Source organism: Salmo trutta, chromosome 15, assembly GCF_901001165.1.
Source record: "Salmo trutta chromosome 15, fSalTru1.1, whole genome shotgun sequence".
NCBI lineage: Eukaryota > Metazoa > Chordata > Actinopteri > Salmoniformes > Salmonidae > Salmo > Salmo trutta.
The window spans coordinates 31,216,017-31,229,849 of record NC_042971.1 but is presented as its reverse complement, the minus strand read 5'-3'; the positions used below and the strand labels follow the sequence as shown (position 1 = coordinate 31,229,849).

At 43.8% G+C, this 13,833-nt stretch overlaps 1 protein-coding gene across 1 annotated transcript in view; it reads left to right on the top strand.

The window, feature by feature from the left end:
* Positions 1–13,581, top strand: part of LOC115148812 (histone-lysine N-methyltransferase, H3 lysine-36 and H4 lysine-20 specific-like) — a 31,767-nt gene extending 18,186 nt beyond the window's left edge. The window contains exons 14-23 of the mRNA XM_029691061.1: positions 1,494–1,673; positions 1,909–2,065; positions 2,381–2,586; positions 2,744–2,856; positions 3,927–4,196; positions 4,721–4,837; positions 7,532–7,673; positions 9,130–9,236; positions 9,485–9,686; positions 9,960–13,581. Of these exons, the coding sequence (XP_029546921.1) occupies positions 1,494–1,673; positions 1,909–2,065; positions 2,381–2,586; positions 2,744–2,856; positions 3,927–4,196; positions 4,721–4,837; positions 7,532–7,673; positions 9,130–9,236; positions 9,485–9,686; positions 9,960–10,690 (2,225 nt within the window). The 3' untranslated portion in view covers positions 10,691–13,581. The remainder of the gene's footprint in view (positions 1–1,493; positions 1,674–1,908; positions 2,066–2,380; positions 2,587–2,743; positions 2,857–3,926; positions 4,197–4,720; positions 4,838–7,531; positions 7,674–9,129; positions 9,237–9,484; positions 9,687–9,959) is intronic.
* Positions 13,582–13,833: the final 252 nt, after the last annotated feature.

Sequence of the window (13,833 nt, the reverse complement as noted above, 5' to 3'; positions counted from 1 at the left end):
CTCCGGCAGTTCAGTGCAGTCTGGCCACTCCGGCGACTGTTGACTGGCGGGCAGCTCCGGCGACTGTTGACTGGCGGGCAGCTCCGACGACTGTTGACTGGCGGGCAGCTCCGACGACTGTTGACTGGCGGGCAGCTCCGACGACTGTTGACTGGCGGGCAGCTCCGACAACTGTTGACTGGCGGGCAGCTCCGACGACTGTTGACTGTCGGGCAGCTCCGGTGATAGTTGACTGGCGGGCAGCTCCGACGACTGTTGACTGGCGGGCAGCTCCGACGACTGTTGACTGGCGGGCAGCTCCGACGACTGTTGACTGGCGGGCAGCTCTGTCACACAGCCCTTGTGCACCCCCCTAAAAAATTATTGGGGGTGCCTCTCGGTCTCCCAGTCCTTGCCAGCCTTCTTCCGCTGCTTGGTCCTGTGTTGGTGGGGAATTCTGTCACCGAAAATGTCATACTTGTCGTTGAATATGTCGTATGGTAGATAGAAGGACCAAGGCGCAGCGGGATTGTGGATACTCATATTTATTACTGCAAAAAACATGTAAGGTATCCACTTGAGAAAACAAAACAATAAACAAAACAATGGACGGTACTCACAATGTGACAGGCTCAACCAAACAAAGCAGTGCTCACAACACAATTCCCCACAACCCCAAAGACAAACACACACACCTATATAGGACTTCCAATCAAAGGCAACTATACACACCTGCCTTCAATTGGAAGTCCCAATCATCCACCCAACATTTAACAAACACAAACCCCCTGCCACATCCTGACCTAGACAAAGCAATACGCCCTCTGCTGGTCAGGACGTGACACTCTGGGTCTTCCTTTCCTGTGGCGGTCCTCATGAGAGCCAGTTTCATCATAGCGCTTGATGGGTTTTGCGACTGCACTTGAAGAAACTTTCAAAGTTCTTGAAATGTTCCGTATTGACTGACCTGCATGTCTTAAAGTAATGTTGGACTGTCGTTTCTGTTTGCTTATTTGAGCTGTTCTTGCCATAATATGGACTTGGTCTTTTACCAAATAGGGCTATCTTCTGTATACCAATCCTACCTTGTCCCAACACATCTGATTGGCTCAAATGCATAAAGAAAGAAACAAATTACACAAATTAACTTTTAACAAGGCACACATGTTAATTGAAATGCATTCCAGGTTCTCAACACCTCATGAAGCTGGTTGAGAGAATGCCAAGAGTGTGCAAAGCTGTCGTCAAGGCAAAGGGTGGCTACTTTGAAGAATCTTAAATATAAAATATATTTTGATTTTGATTTGTTTAACACTTTTTGGGGTTACTACATGATTCCATATTTGTTATTTCATAGTTTTGATGTCTTCACTATTATTCTACAATGTAGAAAATAGTAAAAAATAAATAGAAACTATTGAATGGTGTGTCCAAACTTTCGACAGGTACTGTATGTGTACTAGATATTCTAACTAACAGCTCATTCTGTCTCCCCTGTGTTGTGTGTCATGTAGGTCGTCTGACACGCTGTGTGCGTTGCCCTGTGGCGTACCATGCCAACGATTACTGCATGGCAGCGGGCAGTGTGGTCCTGGCCAACAACAGCTTCCTGTGTCCCAACCACTTCACCCCCCGCAGGGGAATCCGCAACCATGAACACGTCAACGTCAGCTGGTGCTTTGTCTGCTCTGAAGGTACGCCGGCCTCCACATATGTTGGGTTGTTAGAGTCCGATATGCATAGATACACTCAGTAAATACTTACCTACATATGTAATGTGTATTACATGATCAGGGTACAATTTTCGCAGAACACATGATCAGAGTTCATATGTACTACAGCCCAGTTACATCTCTGTTTGCTCATCTGAGTTTTCAATCTCATAGACCAGTCCAGTAGACAAACTGTTATTCCTCTCCCATGCTCCAGGGGGCAGTCTGTTGTGCTGTGAGTCGTGTCCTGCTGCCTTCCACCGGGAGTGTCTGAACATCGACATGCCCGAGGGCAGCTGGTTCTGTAACGACTGCCAGGCCGGGAAGAAGCCCCACTATAAGGACATCCTGTGGGTCAAAGTGGGCCGGTACAGGTCAGTACGGCCACCTGGGTACCAACCTCACTGGCTCACCATTGGTTTGGCAAAACAACAACAAGTTGCCTAAAGAAGAAACAGATGGCATCCAGGATATTAGTAAAAGTCCTCCCCTGTCCGAACCACATTCCTCATGATAAAGTATCCTTTAGGTGTTCTGACATTACAAAACCACAAAGGTACTGAGAACCGAAATGCACCTGTATTTCTCTTCACAATATGGCAGTGGTTGCAAATGGTAGTGGTTTTTCTGCCATGGCCCATTTCCTTTTCTCATTCATATCGTCTTTTCCCTTCCTATCTTCTGTCTAGGTGGTGGCCTGCGGAGGTCAACCATCCCAAGAACATTCCGGAGAACATCCTACGTATGAGGCACGACGTAGGAGAGTTCCCTGTGCACTTCTTTGGCTCCAACGACTACCTGTGGACCTACCAAGCCAGAGTCTTCCCCTACATGGACGTAGACACCAACAACAAGGAGAAGATGGGGAAGGGCGTAGATGCCATCTACAAGAAAGGTATTCACACCAATTTTGATTGGCAGTAGAGGAAATTTGAAGGGGAGGCTTGAGCTGTGTAAGTATGTGTAGCATGGGTGTGTGCAGAGAGTAAGAGTGTTTTGTCAAAGTGAATTGTGACAAGGTTGTCGTTGACTTAATGTTAATCTTTCCCCAGCTTTGGAGGAAGCTGCTCGCAGGTTTCTGAAACTACAGGCAGAGAAAGAACTGAGACAGCTTCAGGAGGACAGGAGGAATGACAAGAAACCCCCTCCATACAGACACATCAAGGTACCATAACTGCCACACCTCTTGCCGCACAAAATGTATACATTAAACATGACTTCCTTGTGTTTTATATACACTGAGTGTACAAGATATTAGGAACACCTTCCTAATATTGAGTTGTACCCGCTACAGCCGCAATTCATCGGGGCATGAACTCTACAAGGTGTCGAAAGTGTTCCACAGGGATGCTGGCCCATGTTGACTCCAATGCTTCCCACAGTTGTGTCAAGTTGGCTGGATATAGTTTGGGTGGTGGACCATTCTTGATACACACAGGAAACTGTTGAGTGTGAAAAACCCATCAGCGTTGCAGTTCTTGACACACCCAAACCAGTGTGCCTACCCCGTTCAAAGGCATAAATATTTTGTCTTGCCCATTCACCCTCTGAATGGCACACATACACGATCCATGTCTCAAGACTTACAAATCCTTCTTTAACCTGTCTCCTCCGCTTCATCTACACTGATTGAAATGGATTTAACAGGTGACATCAATAAAGTATAATTTGATTCACCTGGATTCACTTGGTCTGTCTATATCATGGAAACAGGTGTTCCTAATGTTTTGTACACTCAGTGTGTATTTCCACTATGAAGTTGCAATAATACTGTAAAATTGTGAAAGTTATAATAATGTATTTTTAATGTAAGAGCTTTTTAATAAGACTGCCTGAAATTTCAGCCTGTTTTGGTGGGATGAAGTTTTGGCCTGCCTGGTGACGTCACCAGGTGGTAAATTAGTTAATAGAACAATAAGGAGAGTTACAAACCTTTCTGCCAATAACAGCTAGTTTTCAGTTTTCCCTCCCCCACTCAGACAACTCCCAGACAGTCCTAACAGAAGTCTTGCTTGAGAAATTGCTCTTTGCTAACAAGCTATTTTTGTACATTTTTGACAATTTTTATTGAAAACAGTAAGGTAAGGTACTTAATTGTTACCCAGAAATGATTTGATTATTGAGATTTTAAAAAAGTCTGCGTTGGACCTTTAAGTTTTAGTTTTGAGTTGTAGAAGTATTACCACACCCCCTTTGCAACTTCATTCCTCTGAAGTCACTCGCCTAACCCCTCAGGTGAATCGGCCAATCGGGAAGGTGCAGTTCATCACGGCCGACCTATCAGAGATCCCACGCTGTAACTGCAAGGCGTCAGACGAGAACCCGTGTGGCATTGACTCTGAGTGTATTAACCGCATGCTGATGTACGAGTGCCACCCCCAGGTGTGCCCGGCAGGCAATAGCTGCCTGAACCAGGCCTTCACCAAACGCCAGTACAGCCAGGTGGAGATCTTCAGGACGCTGGCACGAGGCTGGGGCCTCCGCTGTGCACACAACATCAAGAAGGTAATGGTGGAGGTTTTCGCATTCATCATGTAAAGTAGAGATCAATGTGCCACCATAAAACTGTATCCCTTGGGGCTTAAACTATATTTTCAAAAAGCTATAGATTTGAAAGGGGCTTTGTTTGAGTCCTCTTCAATCCAGACAGATTTCAATCCCAGCAGACTTTTTTCTAGAAAGTGTAAGCAATATTTTGGATGTTAAAGGAATCATCTCCATGTTAAGATGAAGTATAATGACTTTTGAAATGGTAATCAGTGATATGTTAATCTAATCATCAAACCATAAAGTCAACAAAGCCCTGTCATCAATGGCCATCATGGCTTTGAAACATTGATTTGCACAAGTCTATTTGCTATGATCTTTACATGTAAATTACCCTTTCAAAAGTCAGTTAAACCCAAGGGAGCTCTCAGATGAATCCAATAGTTCAATCCAAGAGTAATTATTTGAGTAGTAGAATGATTGGTAGTAGAATGAGTGTTCCACTGTATCTCTCATGCTGACGGTCATGGTTGTGTTCTCAGGGGGAGTTTGTGAATGAGTACGTAGGAGAAGTGATCGATGAGGATGAGTGTCGGGTCAGGATCAAACATGCCCAGGATAACGACATCTGTAACTTCTACATGCTGACTCTGGACAAGGTGGGGCTCAGGAGTCAGGATTTCAGAGCTCTAGTGGGACTGTCTCTTGGCCTGAAGTTACCTCTAATCTTATGACCTTTAACCATGATTTCTGTAACTAGCTACAGGAAGTTGTCATGGGTAATTAATGCTATTGGCTATGTTATTGGTTATTATCACTACTATTGACAATTGTTGGTTTCTTGTTCTCTTAGATGTTAAGTCCCCGATTCCCGAACGATATTTCTGTGAACAACCCGCTCTGTGAACGGCGTTACATACACTCCATGAAACGCTGGTTGTCCTGATTCATATGCGCTATTGCAAGCGCAGCTGTGAGTTTCACGGACACAGGAAATCTGGTATTTGCATAGGGAGCGACGCGTCACATGTTCTTTGCCTGTGCATCTCACAGCAGTGCTTGCAATAGCACATGTAAAAAGTCAAGCGGATGCAACAACAGTGGTTTCTAACGCAGTGGCCGTGAGACACGCATTTGACCCTCTTCTCACGTTCTCACGGCACACTATTGTTTCACGCGTTGAAAAGTACTGCTTTTATGTAGTCCATTGAAAAGTACTGCTTTTATGTAGTCCATTGAAAAGTACTGCTTTTATGTAGTCCATTGCATAGTCAGCGCGTTAACCTTTCATCTGTGCTCCAAATCGTTTTTAAATCGGAGCATCTGCACCTTCAATTTATCATCATAAACGAGCAGAACCTCTATCATTGTCCTGTCCTGCCACAGCACTGTGAACCGCGGCACATTGAAGCATATGATTGGTCTAGTTATGTAAGGGATCAATTGGGTTGATTGCATGTTTTAAAGATACACCCCTCAAGATTAGAGTAAAAAGAGCACTGTAGCGCTGTTTTATGTACAATGTTGTCAACAAAATTAGGTGGCTGTTACTCCGGTCCGTATTGCAGAATGCAGCCTTTTGACAGCATGTACTAAAGTCGATTTAATCCACACTTGCATTAGTCCCCTCGTTTGGTGATTGGCTTTTAGGATAAAAGCTCATTTATGCTTGATCCAAAATGGGGTCGGAGGCTCCGTATGGATGGTGTGACGCAATCGTGGATCCTCTGGAGACATGCAGAGGCCACATTTAACTCCATACCGCATCGCCGTACAACTCCCAAATTTGGTAACAATGCGGAGGGTTTGTTTTAGCTCTGTATAGCTCCGCATTGACATGATTGGTTAACGGTAGGTGGGGGCGGGAGGTCCTGTTGAAACACAAACTCACTTCCTTGACAACTTCCTTCACAACAGCTCTGTGCTGCTTCGCGAAGCGCAAGAAGTATGAATGCCCAGGCTTCTGCGGAAGCCGTATCGCCATAAATGCTGCACTGCCAATGCAGACGTCAGATTGACCATGCATTGCCTTTTAGACTATGACAACGATAAGGCAGCAGACAGACCTACAGTATGTTTTATCAGGGAAGTGTGGTAGGGTGACCTGATTTGGAACTATGAAAATAATTTTGTCAAACAGACTGTGAACCGAAAAGTGTATATTTGATTCTAGACTATACAAATTCTAGACTATAACTATACCAATAATTTGGTTAGTGTGTAGGGGCAGATTTATGTAATCTTGTCTTCGGGCGATTTTATTATCTACAGTATTTACTTCATTTAGTCTGATCAGTGGAACAATTCTCATTCTTAACAGTGGGCTAACATATAGGGTAATTAGTGTTATTCCCCACACTTATTTTATTATTACACTTCTTCCCAATTTTGCCAGTGTAATTACATATTTGAAATCTGATATGACTACTTGTGTCTTTTGAAAATGAATTGTATGAGGCTATGTATTAATGCAGCCATTCATGGACAGTTTTTTATAAGTCATATTATTGGATATTAAATGCTCCAGAAATCAAATGTAATTTGTCACAGGGATCAAAATCTTTTTCCAACCTTCCCACTATTTGTAGAATTTGCCTGTCTCCCTATCTAATTTCATTACTGTCTGTATAAAGCATCAAACCACCTACAAATATGTTTACAAAAAAATATCAGCATACTTTAAATGTCATTTCCCCCCCCCCCCCCAAAAAAAGAAAATCTCAAAGAAACAAAGTCATCAAATTTTGAGTGTTAATTTAATGTTGAAAGGATCCTGAATATACCTGACCTGTGGTTTTTATTTTAAACTTTTCCACCCTGGTCATAGGCCTATGTCATGTCAAAATACGTAGAATTGCAGGAAATTAGCTTAAAAACAGTAACATTTTCCTGGGGGAGGACACCCAGTCCCCAATCTAGGGGTTGTGCCAGGGGGTAATGAAATTCACATAGCAAATCTTACTCCAAGCTTTCTTCAAAAGTTGGCAGTCCTGTCATATTTATGATTTTTTATATTTCATAATATTTGTACTATGTACTTGAGCTTAGGTCCTCAAAAGTGAGTACAGCTCAGCTATTTATTGTTTAAAAAAGTACCAGAGAGGTGAGTAGTACACCTTTCTAAAATTATGCAGCATTACCATTTTTGTTTATGGCCATCTTATGAAAAATTATTACTTTTGGGTATGTCTATTTAGGCAGAAAGCTACAGTTTGCCCTATCATTCAAGAGAGGGGATTCTTTTGGTTTTTGTATTTCATCTCAGAAAATTGCATCTGCTTTGCATGGTATCATAAAGACACCCAAAAGTAATGATGATTGAACAGTGTTGCCCATGTCGGTGTGTTGATTAGGATCGGATCATTGATGCCGGGCCAAAGGGGAACCAGGCCCGCTTCATGAACCACAGCTGCCAGCCCAACTGTGAGACCCAGAAGTGGACGGTGAATGGAGATACACGTGTGGGGCTCTTCACTCTCATAGATGTCCCTACAGGTGAGCGGAGCTTTGGCTTAAGGAGTTTGTGCTATATTACGGCTTTGGATTTTGGCAACACTTTTCATTATATAGGCATTGGCAGGAGAACTACACTACATGACTAAAAGTATGTAGACATTTGCTTGTCGAACATTCTCGTTCCAAAATCACTGGCTTTAATATGGAGTTGGTCCCTCCTTTGATGCTATAACAGCCTCCACTCTTCTGTGAAGTCTTTCCACAAGATGTTGAAATATTGCTGCAGGGACTTGCTTCCATTCAGCCACAAGAGCATTAGTGAGGGCTGATGTTGGGCGATTAGGCCTGGCTCGCAGTCGGCGTTACAATTCATCCCAAAGGTGTTCGATGGAGTTGAGGTCAGGGCTCTGTGCAGGCCAGTTCTTCCACACCAATCTCGACAAACCATTTCTGTATGGACCTCGCTTTGTGCATGGGGGCATTCAGGAAAGGGCCTTCCCTAAACTGTTGCCACAAAGTTGGAAGCACAGAATCATCTAGAATGTCATTGCATGCTGTAGCATTAAGATTTCCCTTCAATGGAACTAAGGGGCCTTGCCTGAACCATGGAAAAACAGCCCCAGACCTTTATTCTTTACAGTTGGCACTATGCATTCTGGCAGGTAGCGTTCCCCTGGCATCCGCCAAACCCAGATTCACCAGTCAGACTGCCGGATGGTGAAGCGTGATTCCACGGCGAGCGTTACACCACTTCAGTTGACGCTTGGCAATGCGCATGGTGATCTTAGGCTTGTGTGCGGCTGCTCGGCCATGGAAACCCATTTCATGAAGCTCCTAACAAACAGTTATTTTGCAGACGTCGCTTACAGAGGTAGTTTGAAACACGGTAGTGAGTGTTACAGACAAGTTTTAAGCGCTTTGCGCTTCAGCACTCGGCGGTCCCGTTCTGTGAGCTTGTGTGGCCTACCACTTCGCGGCTGAGCCGTTTTTGCTCCTAGACGTTTCCACCTCACAATAACAGCACTTACAGTTGACCGGGGCAGCTCTAGCAAGTCAGAAATTTGACGAACTGACTTGTTGGAAAGGTGGCATCCTATGACGGTGCCATGTTGAAAGTCACTGAGCTCTTCAGTAAAACCATTCTACTACCAATATTTGTCTATGGAGATTGCATGGCGGTGTGCTCAATTTTATACACCTGTCAGCAACGGGTGTGGTTGAAATAGCCCAATTCCCTAATTTGAAGGGGTGTCCACATACTTTGGTATATATAGTGTATAAGGGAAGCATTGTACCAGGTATATAAGAAAAGGAAGTTGCATAATATTTACCACTGTGTGTGCAAAGTAGGCCATAATTAGTGTATTTACAGAACTATTCTTTTACACGGTAATTACATAGGTTATTCCATCAGCAGTTCATGTCCATCTCTCCATCACTTGTTGTGGATACTGGTTTATATCTGTCTTCTATGGGTCATTTTGTCTGTCTCCAGACACAGAGCTGACTTTCAACTATAACTTGGAGTGCCTGGGGAATGGGAAGACTGTGTGTAAATGTGAAGCTCCAAACTGCAGCGGCTTCCTAGGAGTTCGGCCAAAGGTGAGAGGAGACACTGGAACCAGATGTTGTTATTGATGACATGATCTACAGGATGAATAAGATACATCAATAGTAGAAACAATCATGATAGCTATTTTAAAATCTATTTCCACAAATCCAAGAGGCCCTTGATACAGTAGTCAAAATAGTAGTCATGTCAACGGGAATGAGATATTTGAATGAAAGGGCCATCTTCAGTTTGGGTTTCCGTGTCTCTGTCAACATCCTGACGCTTCGTCCTTCCCCAGAACCACCCTCCAGCAGATGACAAGGGCCGCAAGCTGAAGAAGAAGGTCCTGGCTAAACGGAAGAACAAGATGGAGGTGACCAAGGAGAGGGAGGACGAGTGCTTCAGTTGTGGGGACGGGGGACAAATTGTGTCCTGTAAGAGACCAGGCTGTCCCAAGGTCTACCACGCAGACTGTCTCAACCTCGCCAAAAGGCCTGCAGGTCAGTGACCCAGTTAGATTCCTGTCAGAGGAGATGATATCGTAGTATTATAGCTTGTAGTGGTTTGTTCTATTTCCCCTCTGTTACTGTAGGTTTGTGTGATTGAGAATGATATGCATGACATATTTCATGCATTTTCACTGTTTGAAGTCTGTCAGATCCCTGGTTAGCAGTCTCAGTGTGCTGATTACTTCTCTGTGTTACTGCTGATGCAGTTGTGTCTGACTGCCCTTGTCTGATATACTGTATCTATCTCCCTGCTCTGTGCTGCAGGTCGGTGGGAGTGCCCGTGGCACCAGTGTGACCTGTGTGGTAAGGAGGCAGCCTCCTTTTGTGAGATGTGTCCCAGCTCTTACTGCACACTGCACCGCGACGGCATGCTCTTCATCTCCAAGCTGGACGGACGGCTGTCCTGCAGCGAACACGATCCCTGTGGACCAGACCCCCTGGAGCCAGGGGAGATCAGGGAGCACCTACCCGACATCTGTGCTCTCTCACCGGGCCTGGGGGCTGGCGTAGTAATCCCTGGTGCTGCTGTGGCTGGTGCTGCTGCTACAGTCACTACCACAGGGACAGGGGACCCCCAGCCTTGCCCTGGCCCTGAGTCTGAGTCTTTCCCCCCTCTCCCCAGCTCTAGCCCCATCTCTAGCCCAATCTCTGGCCCCTCCTTTGGCCCTATCTCTGGTCACTTTTCTGGCCCAAACTCTGGCTCCTTCTCTGGCCCCATATCTGGCCCCTTCTCTGGCCCCATCAGCACCCCTCTACCCAGCTCTGAGGCCCCCGATAGCTCTCACCTATTCCTTCCCCAGTACTCACCCATCTCTTCCTACGAAGATGAGAAAGAAGAAATTGAGGATCCTTTGGGTGATGAAGAGGGGGATGGAGAGGGGATGGAGGGAGAGTTGGAGGATGGCGAGATGGAGGGTCTTGAGTTGAAAGAGGATGAGGAGGAAGAAGAAGTAGAAGAACAAGAGGTGGAGGAGGAAGAAGAAGAAGAGGAGTAAAGACAATTTTTCAACAACTCTGCATGGTGGCTTATCATTCCACACAGTCCATACAGGGGAAGGGGACACGGACACTGATCAGCCAAACCACAGAATAGCCCTGTCAATCACTGTTCTTATTGTCTAGTGAGCATGTGATTGTCCTCAAGGTCTACCATGTGGGGAGAAGGGCTACCTGCTTGTTCTTGAGGGTAGGCCTGAGCTCAGCATCATGTAGATTCACTCATCTTTGTATATAAGGATCTGTTCTTGTCCAGAGGATTTATAGATCTGTGTATTCGCACACAGCCTTGTTCAGTCAGACTCCCGAGAACGAGCAGGATGTTACAATGGGGTCTGGAGCTGGTGTGTCGAAACGGAGTAGGATGGAGTTGCCCCTGGACACTGATTTGTGGTCACGTCTAGCGTTTTCCCCCTAATAGTCAAGGTTACGGTTTGGGGTGGGTACACTGATCCTGGATCTGTGCTTAAGGGCACAATGGAGTATGATGGGAACTGTATTCATATAGCTAGGCCCATTTGGATCTCTTCGTGGTTCGTTGTCAAAGCTGCTGGTTTTTGTTTTAGAACGTTTACACTTCTGCACCTCCTCTTGGAGGACACAGCAACTAACTTATCTGAAGGGTCATCTTTTTCAAAGGGGAGACTGAAGAGAAGCGGGACAGTACTGTCAAAGGCACGGATATCCCCTCATGAGCATGTAGCCTATTGTGTGTTAGATGAGCCTGTCAAACTGTTTCTCTCTGAAGCAACTCTCCTGCATGGCACAAATGAGTAATGCTGTGAAATGAGTACGTCAGCCATGGAAATGATTAGTCACACTATCAACCAGTCCTTTCATCCTTGTCATTGTTGTGCAGTGCACAGTCTATATCCATATCTGTTTGATGATCATTAATCTACTGTCTCTGCTGCCCTCTGCCTTACCACCCCAAATTATACAGACACCTAGACAATACACATACAATCAAATGGCTTAGTTAGTACATGTGGGTAGTAGTACATCAAGGAGATTGATATTGATATTGAACATGCTTGATATTGAACATGCCCACATCCTAATCCATGACAGCACTTTGCGTTGTCCCCTAACCCTGGCATTGCATCGCCATTAGCTCTTCTGTACTGATATCTGTTTGAGTGCAGTTGGCTGTACTGTAGGTCTTTGAACACAAGCTTCCTCACATGGTGGAGCTTTTTCTAGGAACTGAACTGAACCTTCAATGTGAAAGTGCCATTGTACTCAGCTGTTGAGTAAGCTGCTTGACGTAACCTTATCACTAAGATAGCTAGCTCTTGTGTGTGAATTATATTCTCTATGACGTATTTATGTAGACCTTTTATAACGCACAAATTAAGACGGGACTGATTTATAGTAGTGGCATTGCTGTGTCTCTTTATATCATCCATACTTTCCATTTGAAAGGCTATACTCCTGCCTTTGGTTTAGCACTAAAAATGACACATCTGGTCTGTTCCCCTGCTAAAATGCTTTCACCACAGTATGTTTGTCTCTGCTATGTGTTTTGTCCCTCTTGAAGCTTGTCTCGGTCTCGCTGTCTTTTTTTGTGTCCGTTTTTAATCTCTACTTATGCCTTTTCAATTGAGTCAAATCAGTTTTGGGGTTTCTGTGAAAGAAGGGAGGTGGAGTTGATTCTGGAGGGCCATAGAACAGAATGAAGTGGATTTGCCATTTCCCAGTTATGGGAATATTGTGTTTCCATTTCTGAAGCTTGTATCATGCCTTTACAATAACCAATATTTGTAGTGCTTAATATTGCCCAATTTTGTCACTTTAGTCATGTCGAAGTATCTCTAGCAGCCTTTATGTATTAAAACTTAACTGGCTTAGTTTTAATTCATCATGCAAAGATGTGCAATTTCTTACATTTGAATAGAAATCCAACCAGTTTTTTTTTTATGATTTGAAAAATGTATGAAACATTTCTGTCCCTTCTTATCCATATACTGTACTGTGAAGGTTGCCATGGTGCCCACTGCTGTTGCTCCAATATAGAGATACAGGCACCATCGTCATGGCCTGACTTGAACATCTTTACCCAGGAGTTATACAGTAACTCATAATTGTATTTTAATAGCACTAAAACAAATACGAATTGTAACAACAAAGATATAAGATCCTAACTGATTAATACATCTGTTGGAAGAATAATTGTGCCTGTCCTTCCAAAATCGTATGTAATATGTATATACATAACATTTGTATATAAAAGCTAAATATGATGAATGAAAAAAAAACATGAGCTTAAAATAAGTCTAGAGCCAGAGGATATGCGTTCTCTGGTCTCAGCTCTGTCATCAACCTGTCCAACAAATAAGATCACTTCAACTTTAATACATATTGGTTGTTGGTTGAGTTGCTGTCAACAGATGTGGTAAATAACACTTTATATTGCTGTAACAATATCACAGTCATCAAGCAGATAATAGTAGGCTATGATAGCACAGTATGAGGAGGTCGAGGGTCATTTCTGGTCACATCACGAGTCAGAAATCGAAAGAGTAGGGAGATGAAACTCCCAACTATCACCACAGTACTTTGGAACTTGTGATACGATAATGAGCTGTATATCTTTTTCTACATTGTCAGTTACCCCTCCGTCCTCTTTGAAGGGTTGTCTGATAATGCACAAAGAGTTGGGAGGCTGTATCACTGTTTATATACATTCATACACATGTAACAAAGCTTTTTTTTTGCTGTCATGCTTCTTAGCTTCTGACTCCCTTCCCTCTCTGCCTTATTCATACGTGTAATTAATCTGTTCAAAATGTAACTGTTGAGAGTTCAATAATATCCTTCTGCCTTGTGAGGAGATTGAAAGGTGTTGTATTTCTTTGTACATAATAAAGAAAAAGCTAAGTTGCAATTACATGATCTGAACGTTTTTCTTCAACTGTTTTTGGCATTTTGATTTTGGATCGCGTTTGTATTGTTATTTTTCAGAAGGTACATTTAAGTTAAAAGCAATCTTACTGTAATAACAATTAACAAATGATTGCATTGGGCTGGGGTAGATAATAATCCACAATAGAAGTGCTTATGTTATAGCAACTGGCTTTAGCAGTTGCTCAGTGTACTGTTAGCCTTGTTAATAAAACTGACCGCTGTGCTCACCCATTTC